This window comes from Artibeus jamaicensis, unplaced genomic scaffold, assembly GCF_021234435.1.
Source record: "Artibeus jamaicensis isolate MK-2021 breed Jamaican fruit bat unplaced genomic scaffold, CSHL_Jam_final contig_391, whole genome shotgun sequence".
In the NCBI taxonomy this organism is placed as follows: Eukaryota; Metazoa; Chordata; class Mammalia; order Chiroptera; family Phyllostomidae; genus Artibeus; species Artibeus jamaicensis.
In genome coordinates this window covers 4,978,081-4,995,888 of record NW_026521814.1, presented here as the reverse complement: position 1 = coordinate 4,995,888, position 17,808 = coordinate 4,978,081, and the positions used below count along the sequence as shown (strand labels likewise).

The following is a 17,808-nucleotide window of genomic DNA, read 5'->3' as shown; positions in this document are numbered from 1 at the left end:
TTTACACAATGGTTTATAAAAATATAATCGAGTGCACTCCTGACATTTCTACAGATGCAATGGGATGGTAGGGGTTGTGGGGAAGATGAGCAATGGCAGTGAGTTAGGGGCTGAGGAAAAGGAAAGAAATGGTGACTCAGGAACATTGGGAGAGAAAAGGTGAGCAATGAGGAAGGGAAGAGTGAGCAGATAAACAAGACCAGCCACCACACATTCTGCTCTCCAAATAACCCCTCTTGCTCAAAACCTGACAAATATACCCTGGATTTAGGCAGTGCCTTCCTCATTCCTAGCTGAACAGGCCTGGGAGGCCTACTTGAGGCTTTAGTGCCTTTCACTTCCACTCAGGTTCTCAAAATCTGCAACCACAGACACGGCTATGAGCGATTAGACTCATGCTTCTTTATATCCTCTCAAATCTCTGAGACCCACCAAAATAAGATTAGTATCTAACATGGAAGAGTTCTTTACTAAAGAATTTGACATAAATAACTCGTGTTTTTAATCTCCTTTTAAATGTTTTATTTATCTATTTTTAGAGAGGGGGTAAGGGAAAGAAACATCCATCAGTTGGCACTTACATGCACCCAACTGGGTATCTGGCTTGCAACCCAGGCATGTGTGTCCTGACTGGTAAATTGAACAAGTGACCTTTCGGTTCACAAGCCAGCACTCAATCTACTGAGCTACACCAGCCAGAGCAATATCTTGTTTATAATTAAGGCCATTATTGTGTTCTTGATACACAGTAATGTGTATGAAACCAATGATACACAGTAATGATACAAACCAATCATGGTTGTCAAAGCAATCCCTTTAAATTATTCTGAGTATAATTACCAAGAAGAGATCCTGATTTTCCCAAGGTTTATAGTGTGGGCTATCCATGATCCTTCTACTTTGTATTTTAGTCTTCCCTGTAAGAAAAAAAATCCTAACAATACCATGTTCTTCATGGCAGGACTAAAGGCAGAGCTTAATAAAGTACAGCACAACTAAATTTCAGTTACATGTTTAAGAGAAAGTGTGTTTTCTTATTATTTGTTTAATCAATTTTCTTATCTGGTCATTGATTAGTGGCTTTCACTGACGGGTTAGTTAGCTTCACTGTGTCAACCCCAAAGTCTCAGTGATTTACAAACTTGTTAGTGGCTGCCTTTTGGCTCTGGTGGCTCTGTTCCACGTGTCTTCTTGTTCCAGGACCCAGGCTGAAGGAGCAGCCTCTTTTGACACATTGCCATTCTCAGGGCAGAGGGAAAAGAGCAAGAGACTGGGTGGCACTACAACATTGCCTTGAAAGTTTCTGTTGGACTGAAGACTGTGTTCTCCCAGTGGACAAAGCATGTCACATAGTCAAACAACACCGGGCCAAGGATGTACATTGCAAGAACCCACCTACCAGGAGAGCCAGATGAGAGTCAGATGGCAGTTGCTGGAGATGTGCAAATCTCTTCCTGGGAGCAAATATTGAGCATACAAGGTCTGTCTGGGAAAAGTCCAGCCATTGTTAATATAGTGAAAATGGTTTGTGTGACATCGATGTAACCTGGCAGCCAAGGAGAGTGGACTGGAATGTGCATGCATGAATAATGACAACCTCACTGTACTAGTCAGGGGGGGTGGTAGACACCATTCAGTGAGCATGTGTACTGTGTGGCCATCACACTCAACTGGGTGAGGAGAGCAACAAATCTCCATCAGATTTTGTGTTAAACTTTAACATTACTTTGCACAAACTATTCAGATAACTCAGAAGGCCACAGCTTTGGGCAACTGGTGATTGGCAGCTTCTTCACAACAATGCGCCTGCTCATGTAGCATGTTTCGTGCAGAGTTTTTTTGCCAAATATCAAATCACCCAGGTGACTCAGTCTCCCTCCAGCCCAGTTTTGGTGCCCTGAAACTTCAGGCTTTTACCAAAATAAAACTCACCTTTGAAAGGGAAGAGATTTTAGACCATCAGAGAGATTCAGGAAAATACAATGGGGCAGCTGATGGCTGTTGGGAGAACTGTGTGAAGTCCCAAGGTGTGTACTTTGAAGGGGAGTAAGGCATCATTGTCCTATGTGCAAGGTTTCTTGTATCTTGTATCTTCTTCAATAAATGTCTCTATTTTTCACATTACATGGCTGGATGCCTTCTGGACAGACCTCATGTATCCTACTCGAATACCAAGGTTCCCCTTTAACTGCTTCACAAGTCCTTAAGACCTCTGCGTGGTGCTTGGTGTATAGGAGTTTTGAGTAAGACTAATATCCTCACTGTCAAGGATCTAGCCTCCCAGCCTCTGCTCTGAGATTTTATTGCCTGTCCAGGACACTGCCATCTCCCTCCCCATCTACAGACCCTCACTACTTAGCCATTGCAGCTCTATCCCCAGTCTCCCCTTCTCCGGAAACTCTACCATCATATCTCTACTACATTTAAGATTTTACTAAGAGAGAAGCATAGACTGTAACCAGCTTCCCTTTACTGCTCTACTAAAATTCCTGAGATATTAAAGACCCAAGAATTCAAATTGCTTCAACTGATAAAGGAAAAAATATAAAAAGAGCATGCACAAATTTATATTGCAGTAAACTATGCAGCGGCATAATGACTTTCTAATGGCTATGGCTCTCAGTTTAAGTGAAGGCATGTACATCTTAGTACTTCATACTGTCAAAGCATCATTTTTACTTCTAAATATGTTAGGTTTAAGATGTCTTACTGGGCTGACTGGTTTTTGGAGTTTGAGATACAAACCGATGTTGTAATAAAGGCATAATCTGAAAATTGGAATTGCGCATAAGATTGGACCCAATGAATTACTTTGCCAAACAAAATTTACCATAGATCAAAAAACAAATAGGGTTAAAGACATGATAATATCTATGATAACTAAGTTTGTGGCCCCAGGTAGTTGGGTATAGTCCCAATATGCCCAGGTCACTGGTTTGATCCCCAGTCGGGGCCCACACATGAATCAACCAATGAATGCATGAATAAGTTGAAGAACAAACTTAAGTCTCTCTCTCTCTCTCCCCTCACCCACTTCTCTGCCTAAAGAAGAAATCAATAAATTAATTGTTTTGAAAAATGACTACATTTGTGTAGGAAAGTTCTGCATGAAGCAAGAGTATAAGCCCGTGGGCTGCAACACCAGATGCATGGTCAGGCACATTATGGAACTGACTGCGTACTCTATTTATTTTTTAAATTCATCAAATACTACCTGAAATATTTTTCCAAACTAGTATCATATTCAAAGTTAACTTCAACTGATATGACTGGAACATTAGATTCTATTTTGTTTTTCTAAACATTTAATTCAATACTTATACAGTGAGGCAAAATCATGCCCTAAATTGCACAATTTTATTAGTAAAAAAAGTGATGTGTTACTTATTTCTTGATTCCAAACATGCCTAGAAGGCAGTGTTTTATTTTACCATACAGTTCATTTTATCATATTCTTTGTGTTAATTTTGCATTAGTATCTGAAGCATAGACCATCTATTCAGCAGAGTAATTAATTGTGTATTCAATTAGAACAAAGTAGTTTATTGATATTAGATTGGCAAAGGCAGTAGCGAATTGAATGAATGTTGTAGTTCATAGTTTATTATTAGGATGTCCTGAAAATGCCTTTAAAATACAGAAATGTAGATATAGATATATGTTAGATATGTGGTCCTATTTTAAGTGTAATCTGCATATAGTATGGAAATTTAGAGTTGGGTAATGCAGTTAATAATGTAAATGTTTTAAATACGCTTGTGAAGTATGTTGTTTAGTTAATCCCTAATTATTATACTAAATATGGATAGTATTAAAAACTAAATGAAATAAAAAACTTTAACATAAACATACCAAACTAAATTATTTCTAGAAAGAAATTTATAAAACAATATTTCTCAAGCTTGTGAAAATCTATGTAAAGCAATTCTTTTCTTGGGTATTAAAAAAGAGTTATGTGAGATCACTACTGTAAGAATAGCATTGTACCTAGTTATTTTTATTATTATTGGCAGTCACAGTCTTTTGTAAAGTGGGTGGCAGAAAAACCACAAAATCAACTCAAACGCTTCTCCACGAATTGCTGTCCCCAGATGGTTTATGTCCCCAGGATAGTAAAGGGACTTTACAAGGAGCTGGCATCCATTCTGGCAGGAGTCTTTTTTCTCCTCAGCATGAAAATCAAACCCTTTTAAAGATAGAATGTCAGATATATGAATTTTCCCCACCTCAAATTATATGATATAAAGTGGTGAAGATACATGAATATTGTATGATCATGTTACAACTTTAGTGTTGGAAATTTGGGGGAGAGATTAAGGGAAATTTGTAGGAAATTTGGGGAAGATTAAATTGGGGTGGCTGTATTAGGTAAAGTGAGCTGCTCAGTTGTTAACTAGAAATAACCAGGTTTAGCAAAACTTTTAAAAGTTTTAGAAGTGAACTATAAACTGTGGGAATATAGTTTATCAGGTTTCAAACCAGCACAATTTCTAAATTTAAATATTATGAGCATTTTTTGTCTCCTGTTATTCAGGTGTTATTTCTTATCAGAGTGCAACTGTTGGTATTATTTAATTTTTTTATTTTTTAAATTGTTATTCCAGTACAGTTGTCCAACTTTTCCCTCCTTTGCCCTCCCCCACCCATCTCACAGTCAGTTCACACAATGCTGTTCATGTGCATGGGTCATTCATACACATTCTTTAACTATGGCAGACTCTAGCCAACAGAGTTTGCCTGTTGTGACTGCACGACAAGAATGAATGCACAGGCTACAACAATCCTGTGAAGAAAAAGGGAACAGCATGGCTACTCTCTCAAGGGGAGAGGGCCTATGGATGCCTCGGTCACTCCCTCAAGAGGGAGCCCTGACCCTTGCCTAGATAGGCTTTTATTGTTTTTCTCGGGTCTTACATCAGAGAAAGATTTATTATCTCTTACGCAGAGTATTATTGTCTACATTTTAGGTACAATGAAGGGAATGAAAATAACATGCAGAGGGGAATGGCGATGAGCTCATTAGCTCTGTCTTTGGGAGAACTCATACAGGCTTTGGAAGTTACCTTGAAAATAGACAATACACATTTGTTGTTTTAGACCAGGGTGATGGAGTTTTAGCAAGAGCAAGCCATAGCAGTCTGTATGCATTTTCTAGGCCTGATTCCCACAGGAAAAGTCGGTTTGAAGGTCTGGCTCCTGCCCACCACTTCGCTTCTGTAAGTTTTCCATACAGAGCTGAGTCACATTTGCCAGACTGAAACAAACCAGTCCCCTACATTTGACTAGTCCCTTCCCCTGTGTTCCACCATTATTCCCCACGCACCTCCCCTCTGGTCACTTTCAGCCTGTCCCATGTGGTGCTAGTTTGTTAGTTTATTTTGTTCATGAGGTTCCTCTTATAGGTGAGATCATATGCTATTTGTCTTTCACCAACTGGCTTATTTCACTTAACATAATACTCTCTAGTACCATCTGTGCTGTTGCAAAGGGTAGGAATTCCTTCTTTCTTTCTGCTGCATAGTATTCCTTTATGTAAAGGTACCACAGTTTTTTGATCCACTCATTTACTGATGGGCCCTCAGGCTGTTTCCATCACTTGGCTATTGTATACGGTGCTGCTATGAACATAGGGGTGCATAGGTTCTTTGGAACTAGTAACTAGGGATTCTTTATTCGGATGTTTAAAGATAGTCTCTATTTCTGCCAAAATATTTCATTTACTAGATTTGCTTTGTGTTTCTCCCAGGAATATAATTCATTGAGTGAATACTAATTTAATATGGTTATTTGTGTTATATTTGTGTACATTTTATTTAAAATCATTTAACAATTTAAAAAATCTTTCAGAATTATTAGAAACTGGAAAGTACTGGTTTGGGAATTAGGAAATAAAAGTTCTGATTCCACTTTGACCGTTAATGAGCTGTGTGGCACTAGACAAATCACATATTTATTCGGGAAGTAGGAAGTGCACAGATTCTAAACAAAGAAATGTCAAATTTACTTTGTTTGGTTCGCTTTGTTTTCTATTAAACAAGTGTAATGGATTAGATGATATATTACTTTTCTTTCAGTGTTTGCCTTTTTGATTTTATGATTTACTTTGATTTTCTTGAAGTAATCCACTTAACATTTCAGAAGTTCAGAGGCTGAGGCAGACTAAGTCTTCTGTTGCTGAAAGCCTGTGTTGAAAACTCTCATGGCCGGTCTCACATCTGTATCAGAATACTCTTACATTACATACTCTTGTCAGTAAGGACACACTTAAAAGTCACAATCTGTGACAACCTAAGACAGTATATTTAGTTTACTTATGAACTAGTCAATTATTTTTTTTCCTTATAAATTTCTTGCAGGGTCAATAAGGCCAAAAATAAGAACAATTATCTTAATGGGTCGTAATGACAACAGTTGAAGCTTGAATGAAAAGACAAGAGAATTGCAAACAAATGATCAAAATAGAACCAGAGACATGGAAATAAAGAACAAACTGACAGTGACCAGAGGGGAAGTGAGAGGGGATAACAGGGGAAAAGAGGGGAAGGGGCAAATCAAGGAACGTGTATAAAGGACCCATGGACAAGGACAAGAGGGTGAGGGGAGGACTGAATGTGGGAGAAGGGGTTTGGGCAGGGCAGGGGAGAGTAATGGGGGGAATGGGAACAACTGTAATTGAACAACAATAACAAATTTAAAAGAAAGAAAAGATAAGAGAATTGTCTCAGCATTGTTGGAGGAGGGGGATAGAAAATGGAATTATTTTTAGACTTTCAAAACAACATGGAATTTGAAGACATTGTTAAACAAAACAAAGCCAAAAAAAACATGAAAAGTAACTAAGAAATGTTATTGGCCTCCTAAATCCACAAAGCATCAGAATGCAAAGTTTAGGATGTTGCAAGTCTCTTAAGAAGGAGAGAATCCCTCCTGCCTTCTCACATGGATTCTGAACACAGACCAAAATAAAACAGAGGACTAAGACAGATAAGTAACATCTTATAACTTCACAGAAGTAGGTTTGGGGAGCGTGGCTTGTGTGAAAACCCACAGGGGCTGTTAACCAAACTCCAGAGTTAGGCAGACCAACCTACCCAGGCCTGAGTGGTCATGGCCGATATGCTCCTCAAAGACATAGCATAGTAATTAACATAAAAGGTAGAATTTCTTCAAGTACAGAAACATTATAAGATTAAGACTTTTGCGCAAAATGCTACAGTGAAAATGAGATGCTCCATTCTAAGCTATTACAGATATTTCTGTTTGGGTGGAAAATGACAGATGCCCAAAGCAGCCTGAACTGTGAGACCTCTGAGTTAAATGTAGGTTAAATGAAGCATCTCCATCTGCACTACGAAGATAACTGAAAACGTATTGTTTTCCTGGCCACCCGAGAACAAAGTCCTCTGGCTGTGCTAGATGCTTTCTCAAGTCCAACATGCAATACATGTATAATCTCTGAAAAAGGGGGCTATGAAATATCCAGAAGCAAAAAAAAAACACATCCAGAGTATTACATTTATTATAATAATATATATAAGGAATTGGGAAATGTTAGAAATAGTCAGAATATTATCATTAGTAACTTTTTGATCTTACAGAGCCCTTCCAAGGATGTATAGTATAACTAAAACATCATTCTAACTCTACTGATTTAGCTACTCCTTTCTTATATCAGTTTGATATCAACAGATTGTATTGATTCTTTCAGTTACTATTTGTACATTCCAGTTAATTTTCCACACTTATTCTTTTCTTTCACCCACACTAATTAGCATTGGCCACACTATTGTTATTTCTTTCCACTCACAAATTCTATTTTGCTTTTTTATAGCCTATTTTCCCACAGCCTTTGGCTTCTGTTTATTTTCTTTTGGCTTTTTTTCTTTAGGAGTTCTTATATAATTCACTTCAACTTTAGTTTTGTTTGTCTTCCTAAAAATTTTTTTCTTCCATTTATCTACTGTCTAGTACACTACACCCAGTGTTTTTTCTAATCTTTCAGATTTGCTGTCCTAACTGTTAACATATACTTCCTGTTATTTTTTTTGTTTCTAGCCATGGTTACTTTGTGTTTGTGTGTGTGTGTGTGTGTGTGTGTGTGTGTCTTTTTCTCTGTTTTCTTTTATATTTTATCTATGCTTGTTATTATTCATCATTAAAATATGTCATCTCTGAAGTCTTCTCTCACCAAGCAAGTTGTGTTATCTTATCTCTTTTGAAAGAGACCAGGGCTCCTCTGTCAACCAAAATACATATTTAAAAGCTAGTTCTTATGTAAAGAGAAAGGTGTATGCCAAAACTGCAGATTCTGTCAGATTCCTCTCTCCCACATCGAATGAGATATAGTTTCATAAATTAGGACCATTCAATGCATTCAATTATAAATTTTTACACTAAAGAGTGGGATTCCCTTTTAGGTGTAGATGGAAAATTTGTGATTTATTTCTGTAGTTTTCAGCAAAATATGTACAGATTTCAAATATAATTTAGAATTTTTCTATAATGTTACTGAAAAATAATTATTTGACAGTTTTTAGGTATTCCATAAGTAAACTTGTGAAACAGTTATTATTTTTAATTTTTTATTCCTATATGTAATATAATATAAGATTTATTTTTAAAACTATTTGAATATAAGGTGTACTCAGAGTTGAAGAAACACTTTCATTAACATTAGTATGGTATCATTATAATATGGATTAAATTGCTCACATATAAATGTAATTCCAGTGTCTGAATTAACTTACCATTTTATATACTTGTATTTGAAATGAGCATGTCTGCCAGTGTAAAATTCTTCTACATATCTTATTTATCATATTTATTTTTTACTTTATCTTATTCACTCTACCAGTTGGCTTAGATAGCCAGTGATTAGGAAGATGTGCATAGAAGGCTTTCTCAAATGAACTATTTCTGGAGAATAGGAAGGCTTTTAGTAAAGTATTTCAGTTCCATCTGCACAACTTCATGGACAGTGATCTCCAATGTGCACTCCCTTTGAAAGGCACAGATTGGCCACAATTGTTATATATATTTTAAATATGGCTGTATATAAATTCTGAATATATATGGGTATATGTACATATATAGGAATGCACTAAAGCAGTAAAATAGAAAGGATGAAGCCAAATGGATGGACAAAAACATACGAGATAAATGCAAATGAGAAGGTAGGAGTCATTTTATGGTAGCAAGTTGTCTTTGGAGGAAAGAAATTAAAGCACTAAGAGAGCTACATGCAGCAGTAAAGGGTTTAGTTCTTGCCAAAGACCTGACCGTAAGCAATATCTAAAATAACTCTAAATAACATATTATTAAAATTCACAGGACACAAATTATAGGACCTATAAAAATAAATAGAAACACATTAAATATAGACTTTAATTTACCTCTTTTAACTCATAATAGATTAAGTAGAACAAAAATAGGTACAGATATAGGAGGTCTGAGTAAGATAAGAGAGAAGGTAAGTTGAGTTGAGATATATTGAATTCTGTATCTTTAAAACAAAGAAGAAGCTTCTTTTTCTGTGTTCTGAAAAAGTCATTTAAAAAAACAATTTCAATCAGGACAAAAGAGAAACATCAATAAATTCCAAGAAACAAAAATGGTATAAACTACATTATTGGATTATAATGCAATGAAACTAAATATAAATAAACAAATTAGTGGGGAGAAATCTATCATTTGGAAATTTTAAACACTTTGACTTACACAGCTTCTATAATAAAAAGGAATTTGAAACCAGATTTTAAGAATTTTCTGGTTATTTTTGTTTGTTTAATTTTCCACATAAAGTAGTTTCAAATATGTTTGTATAGCTCTAAAATTTTCTTATTTTTGTGGGGGCTGCATCTAAACTGTTCACTAATTCAGGGGAATTTCTTATCTTTATTAGATTGTATTTCTATCTTAAAACAGTATATGCCTTTTCATCCATTTATGTTTTTTTTTTCAGTTTACTCAAAACTTTAAAAACATCTTACATTTTATTCATGAAATTTTCATCAATTGCATTTTCCCCTTTTAAATAGATATTTTTAGCCCAGGCCAGTGTGGCTGGGTTGGTTGGACACTGTAAGGTTGTGGGTTCAATACTGGCCAGGGTACATACCTAGGTTGCAGCTTTGGTCCCAGGTTGGGGTACATATGGGAGGTGACTGCCTGATAGTTCCCTCTCCCATGTGCCATCTTCCCCTCCAAAATCAATAAATGTATCCTCAGGCAAGCATTTTAAAAAATCGACTTTTTTTAGGTTCCCAGCAAACTAAGTAGGAATTACACAGTTTCTATGTATGCCCAGCCCCTACAAAAGCACAGTCCACCATCAACAGTGCATGCCAGAATGGTACATTTGTTAGACTGATGAAACTATGCTAATACATCATCACTCAAAGTCCACTCCTGGTATTGAGCATTTGTTAGGTTTGGGCGAATGTATAATGACACATACCCACCACTATAGTATCACACAGAAAACTTTCACTGCGCTAAAAATCCTCTGTGCTTTACCTATTCTTCCTTCCCTCACCCCAATCTCTGGCAATCATGGATCTTTTTTTTTCTTTTAATTTATTTTTTATTGATTATGCTGTTACAGTTGTTCTATTACCCCCCTTCATTCCCCCCCTTCAGTCCCCACCATTACCCCCCTTTAGTTTATGACCATGTGTCTCAAGTTCTTTAGATTCTACATTTCCCATACTATTCTTGCCCCCCCCCATCTATTTTCTATCTACTGTCTATGCTACTTATTTTCTGTACCTTTCTCCCCCCTTCTCCTCCTCCCACTTCCCTGTTGCTAACCCTCCTTGAGATCTTCATTTCTATGTTTCCACTCCTGATCTAGCTGTCCTTTTAGTTTGCTTTTGTTTTAGGTGTAGTCGTTAATAACTGTAAGTTTGTTGTCCTTTCACTGTTCATGTTTTTTTTTACGGATCTTTTTACTGTCTCCATAGTTCTGCCTTTTTCAGAATGTCATATAGTTGGAATCAGACAGTAAGTAGGCTTTCAGTTTGATTGGCTTCTTTCACTTAGTAATGTTCATTTAAGGTCCCTCCGTGTCTTCTCATGGCTTGATTACTCATTTCTTTTTAGCACTAAATAATATTCCATTGCCTGTATGTACTCAGTTTGCTGATCCATTTATCTCAGAGCACACCTTGGTTGCTTACAATTTTCGCAATTAGGAATAAAACTTACAAACATCCATGTGCAGGTTTCTGTGTGGACATAAGTTTTCAACTCACTTTGGTAAATACCAAGGGTGGCAATTGCTGGATTGTTGGTAAGAGTAAATTTTATTTTGTGAGAAATTGCCAAACTGTCTTCCAAATTGGCTGTACCATTCAGTGACTGTATTGCATTCCCAGTAGCAATGAATCAGAGTCCCTGTTCTGCCACATCCTTGCCAGCAAGTGATGTTGTCACTGTTCTGGATTTTGGCCATTCTATTTGGTGTGTAGTGGTCTCTCATTGTTGTTTTAATTTGCATTTCCTTGATGACATATGATGTGGAACATCTTTTCATATACTTATTTACCATCTGTATGTCTTCTTTAATGAGGTATCTCTTAAGGGCTTTGGCTCATTTTTAAATCAAGATACTTGTTTTCTTATTGTTGAGTTTAATAATTCTTTTTTAAAAAATTATTTTAGAGAAGAAGAGATAAACATTGAGTTATTGTTTCACTTATTTATGCACATTCATTGTTTCTTGTATGTGCCCTGGCTAGAGATGGAAGCCCCAACCTTGGCATATCAGGACGATACTCTAACCAACGATACTAGCCAGGCAAGAGTCCTTTATCAGCTTTGCTTTTGCAAATATTTTCTGTGGATTGTCTTTTTACTTACTTGATAGTGTCTTTCACTGAGCAGGTGTTTTTAATTTTCATTAAATCTTGCTTACCGAGTATTCCTTTAATGGATTGTGCTCTCAGTGTTTATTTAACAGTCATTGCCAAAGATCATCTAAATGTTATCCTAATTTGTGTTCTTGCCAAAGATCATCTAAATGTTATCCTAATTTGTGTTCTTGGGAATTCTATAGTTTTACACTTTACGTTTAGGTCTGTGATCAATTCTGAGGTAATTTTTGTGAAGGGAGTAGGTTCTGTGTCTAGATTTGTGTGTGTGTGTGGAGGTCCAGTTTGTTCAGCTACTTGTTGGAAAAGACTGTTTGCTCTATTGTGTTGACTCTGTTCCTTTGTCAAAGATCAGTTGACTATATTTATGTGGGTCTATTTCTGGTCTCTTTAGTCTGTTCTGTTGCTCTGTTTGTATATTAATTTGCTAATACTGCACTGTCTTAATTATTGTGGTTTTTAAAAAAATTATTTGTGTATATACATGTATTTTTTAATCCTTACCTGAGGTCATGTTTATAGATTTTAGAGAGTGGGGAAGGGAGGAGAGAGACAGGAAGAGAAAGATTAATGTGGGAGAAAAACATCAATCAGTTGCTTCTTGTCTGTGCCCTGACTGAGAATGGAACCCACAATCTAGACATGTGCCCTGACCCAGGGCATCAAACCCAGGCCTTTTGGTTTACCACTCCAACCAGCTGAAGCACACCAGCCATGGCATTACTGCAGTTTTATAGTAAGTCTTGAAGTGGGGTAGTGTAGGTCATAAAGCTTTCTTTCTTGGTTATTCATCTTTCCACATAAACTTTAGAATCAGTTTGTTGATGTTCACAAAATAACTTGCAGGAATGTTCATTGAGATTGCATTGATCTATAGGTCAGTAGACCAATAGATACCAAGTTGGAAAGATCTCACATGTCAATAATATTAAGCAAGAAGTATTTCTCCATTTGTATAGTTCTTCTTTGATTTTTTAAATTAGTTTTATAGTTTTCCTCATATTGACCTTGCACATAATTGGTTATATTTATGCCTTTTTCATTTTGTAGGGTAATATAAATGATTTTTTAAATTTCAAATTCCATGTTCATTGTTTGTATATAGGAAAGTGGTTGACTTTTGTCTATTAACATTGTATCATGCAATCTTGCTATAAATGAATATTAGTCTATGAATTTTTTTGCTCATTCTTTTGGATTTTCTACATAGACAATTATGTCATCAGCTATAAACACACTTTTATTTTATCCTTCTCAATATGTATACCTTTTCTTGCCTCATTATATTAGCCAGGACTGCCTGGATGATGTTGGAAAGGAGTGGTGAGAGGTACATCCTTTCTTTGTTTCCAATCTTAGTGAGAAAGTTTCTATTTTTCTTCGACTGTATTTTTAAATATGTCTTGTTCCTATAAAGTACTATTCAGTTTTTTATGTTACTTTTCAACTTATACAACTTGATTGCCTTACTGCTTGTAGGTATTTTTCCAATGTTTCTATTGAATTTTATTGTCATATAATTCTATATATGCAAGTAATTATCAATTTACTTCCTTTATTCTTACATTTAAAAAGCAATTATTGCTCATATCTAATTGTATTGATTTGTACCTCTAGAAAAATTTTAAGAATAGTGTTGATTCTTATCTTTAATGAAAATACATCTGGGATTACTTTGTAAAGTGTGTTAATGACTTTAGGGTTCATATAAATCAATATATTCACATTTGTAACGTACTATAAAGGTAGCATTATGTATTGGTGGAGAAAAGTTATTTATTCAATAAAAAATACTGAAACTACTGGAAAAAACGGATCTCTACCTCAGTAGAGAAAACAAATTCCAAATAGATTACACAATTAATTTTCTAAAATTAAGCCATAACAGTGTTAAAAGTTTAAGAAAACTCTATATATGATATGATCCTCTAGCATCTCCAGGGATGTGGGTGCTTTTCTAAGCATGACACAAAATCTAGAAGCAAAAGAATTAGGGTAAGATCATCATCACACTAGCATTCTGAAATTTTTTATTAAAAATTTTAAATCTGCCCTGGCTGGTGTAGCTCAGTGGATGGAGTGCGGGTCTGTGAACCAAAAGATCACAGTTCAATTCCCAGTTGGGGCACATGCCTGGGTTACAGGCCAGTTCCCAGCAGGGGATGCACAAGAGGCAACCATACATTGATATTTCTCTCCCTCTCTCCTTCCCTTCTCCTCTACAGATAAACAAATAAAATCTTTAAAAAATTAAAATCAAAAACATCATAAAGCTAAAGAATATATAGACTTTAAAAATGTCCCATATCACAAAATTGTGCGGTTCATGTCATATCTAAAAAGGTCTACAGATTAAAAAAGAAAAAGAAAACATGGGTTGTTCCTCAAATGGGCAGTCACAGAAAGAAAATGTAGCTCTTAAGCAGATGAGAAAAACAGTTCAGCTTTTCTCACAATAAAACAAGTGCAAATTAAGACCATGATAAAAGTTCATTTTTGTCCCAATCAGATTGGCAGTGTTGAAACTGTGTTAACATTAGATGGTGTGGATGGAGATGAACAGGCACCATGTTACTTTGCTGTCAAGAGAATCAATGTGCCAGCTTCACAGACAGTAATTATGAAAGTACATCAAAATTAAAGATTCACCTTTTGTACACCTAAGTTAACCTTTAGAAATTAATACCACAAATAAATCTACATATATGTTAAAGTGTGTATAAAATATATTCATTGTAGTTTTAGTTTGAATAGCAAAAGATTGGAAACAACCTGAATACCCATGATGGGGGATTGATTCAATAAATTCTGGTACATACAAACAATGAAAAAGTATGTAGCCAATAAAGAGGAAGAGTTGAAACTATAAAAACTGAAAAGGAATGAACTCTAATACATTTAAGTGAAAAATGCAGAGTGCAATCCAGTTTCTATAGTAAGATACTGTGTGTGCGTTTTTAAATAGAATATGTGTGTGTGTACTCATGTGATGTGTACACCTATTACAATTTTAGAAAAAAAAAAAATGAGAACCGGAATTGAGTTCTGGACAACAAGATAGGGGGGAGAATTTACACTGTATTTTTGTTAAATGGTTTGAAGTTATATCATTTATACATTTTTTCTATCAAAAATTAATTAGTTAAAAATAAAAATCATACATACATCTCTGCCATAATACCTTCCTTGTGAGAAAAATGCACCAGTTTGTTATCCATAAAGTTTTATTTCCAAATAAGTAAATGCCTTATTTTCTTTATGTCTTATTGGAGAAGAAGAGTTTCCTTTGATTTAAATTTACTAATGTAATTATTTGTATTCTTTCACTGATTACAGGTAGATTGTAAGAAGCTCTGAAAGGTTTGTTAGGTAACTCAATAAACTGAACATAAAAATGTTGATTCCCTCTTCTTTCTTGTCACCCACTGAAAAATATGGTCACAAACCTCACAACAATGGAAGCCTCCTTCAGTGAAATTTGAGGTCCCTAAAGGACTCTTCACAGAATAATTATAGCTGCAATTTTATTATTGCAATTCATATATACCAAAGATGCAATTAACTGGATCGTAGCTTGCTGACCTTAATGAGTTAATGCAGTGTCCAAAAAAAAAATCTTGTGTCCAAGCAGTAGCTTAGGCTCTGGGAAGTTTTGGCTCAGTAATATCTATGAAATTTGAGCTCATATTAAATATGCCTGAAAACAATACATTTGGGATTTGGCCTCTGGCATCACATCAGGTCTGACTCTGCTATCTGGAGTTGAGAGTTTCACCTCAGGTTCTCATAATATGTTTAGCACTATAGGACTATAGTATCAGCAAGAATATTATTATTGCTTTAGTTAAAAAAAAAAAAACAGTGTAGTTCCTATTGAGCTTGTGGTATCCTGTCTTCTTTCTAGTTATTTTTTCCTGAAATAGGAGAATCCTGCCATCTCCTGAATCTTTGGCTGCCTTCTTCTACCATGACTCAATCTGGTCATTTCTTTCTGGTCTAGTCTTTCATTCTCAGTTATATCAATGACATTTGTTCAGTGTTGAGTTGTCTCTTTCTGTATGTGTTCAAGTAAGCCAGCCTCAGTATGGGTAATGACATGAGCACAGTTCTGGTTGTCTCAAACTCAGAATAGATGAAGACCCAATCACGACAGCAATGGCTATTTGACTGATCATTAAATCTGGCTGCAGCAAACTCTCCTGACCCCCTGGGCCAGGAGCCACTAGTGGGGTCTAGAGGGTTGGATTTTGTATCCTTTAGAGATGAATCCCATTTCATTCCATCCTCTTGATGAGCTAATCCTTGTCTCCATGGGGCTCCATCCTCATCTGCTTGTCTCACAGAGTGAACAGCCCATTAGGGACATGGTGGTATTTAGCCTAATGTACTTTAATTAAGACAAGACTTGAACCACTTTCTTAACTTATGGCACAGTTCCTGTATCTGCAAAGCACAAGAATGATTAAACATGGCTGGTACACTTAACAAAATCCTAGATGGATAGCACGTCTGTCAAGCCAAACTCACAGAAGCAGAAAGTAGAGAGGTAGTTGCCAGGGCCTGGGGGAGGGAGAAGCAGGGAGCCACTGCTTTTCAGATCTGCGTCTGTTCCCGTGTTATATCAAGGACTCTCACGCAGTCAGGGTTTGCTGAAGAAAAGTTGTCGCTTAAAACAAATTGGTGGGCTTTTTTAATTCATGAAGTAACTGGAATAAGTGCTAAAGATCTGCTGTATAATTTTGTCCTATAGTTAACAGTACTGTCTTAGGCACTTAAAATTTTTGTTAAAAGGGTATATCCAATACTAAATGTTCTTACTACATTTCAATTTAATTAGACACAAAAATTTCAATACTCTAATATTGAAATACTCTTAATCACCTTAAAATGTCAGCATTCTTTGTTTTTCAGGACTTTCATATGAAGAGTAAATGGTGATTAAAATGTGCAGGATGACAAGATGGAGCAAACAGTGCTTGTACCACCAGGACCTGACAGCTTCAACTTCTTTACCAGAGAATCTCTTGCGGCTATTGAAAGGCGCATTGCAGAAGAAAAGGCTAAGAATCCCAAACCAGACAAGAAAGATGATGACGAAAATGGCCCAAAGCCAAATAGTGACTTGGAAGCTGGAAAGAACCTTCCATTTATTTATGGAGACATCCCCCCAGGGATGGTGTCGGAGCCGCTGGAGGACCTGGACCCGTACTATATCAATAAAAAAGTGAGTGTTTTTTTACCAGGCATACTTTGCTGATAATTTCCTACTGCATACCTTGGACACTTATAGCACCAACACAGGTTGAATTAGCACAGTCTTAAGTATCCTTCTGTTTAAGAAATAAAACATATTCACATGTGTTTATTCAAATACATGAAAAGTGAATTGATTATATTATAACAGGTGGGGCTGTCCCAAGTACACCATGACAGATACCTAATAACAAATTTAAGTTATAGGCAGTTAATTTAATGAATTAAAACATTTTCCCCAGAGAATGTGTTTACTATAAAATTTTGTATGCTTTCTGCACTTGAAAATTACAGTTTATGAAGACTTCAAAAATATCATTATTAATTTATTATGTAACAAAATTTGATGCCACGAGGGTTTTCAATTTTATATTACATAATATAAATGAATCAGTTAATTTCTGGAATGTTTCTATATAAACCCCAATTTGAAAAAAATATTCAATTTTTTGGTAAGAATATATTTATATTGGTAAGAATTAATGAAACTATAGTATTCAGAAGAACATATAAATGAAATTTTAATGCCTGCATCTTCTCTGTGTGTGCTCGAAATGAATACCTTGTATTAAGCACCCAACTTTTCATTAAACCACGATTTCACAAAATCGATTTCACAAAAACAAGAAGAAAAGCCTACAGAAAAGTTAAAATAAAAAAATATTACTGTATTAATTTTAGATCG

The 17,808-nt window shown here is 35.7% G+C and overlaps 1 protein-coding gene across 1 annotated transcript in view; it reads left to right on the top strand.

Moving 5' to 3' along the window:
- The window catches only part of LOC119047640 (sodium channel protein type 1 subunit alpha), a 107,245-nt gene that overhangs the window by 22,968 nt on the left and 66,469 nt on the right, over positions 1-17,808 (top strand). The window contains exon 2 of the mRNA XM_037143082.2: positions 16,782-17,094. Coding sequence (XP_036998977.2) covers positions 16,831-17,094 — 264 coding nt within the window. The 5' untranslated portion in view covers positions 16,782-16,830. The remainder of the gene's footprint in view (positions 1-16,781; positions 17,095-17,808) is intronic.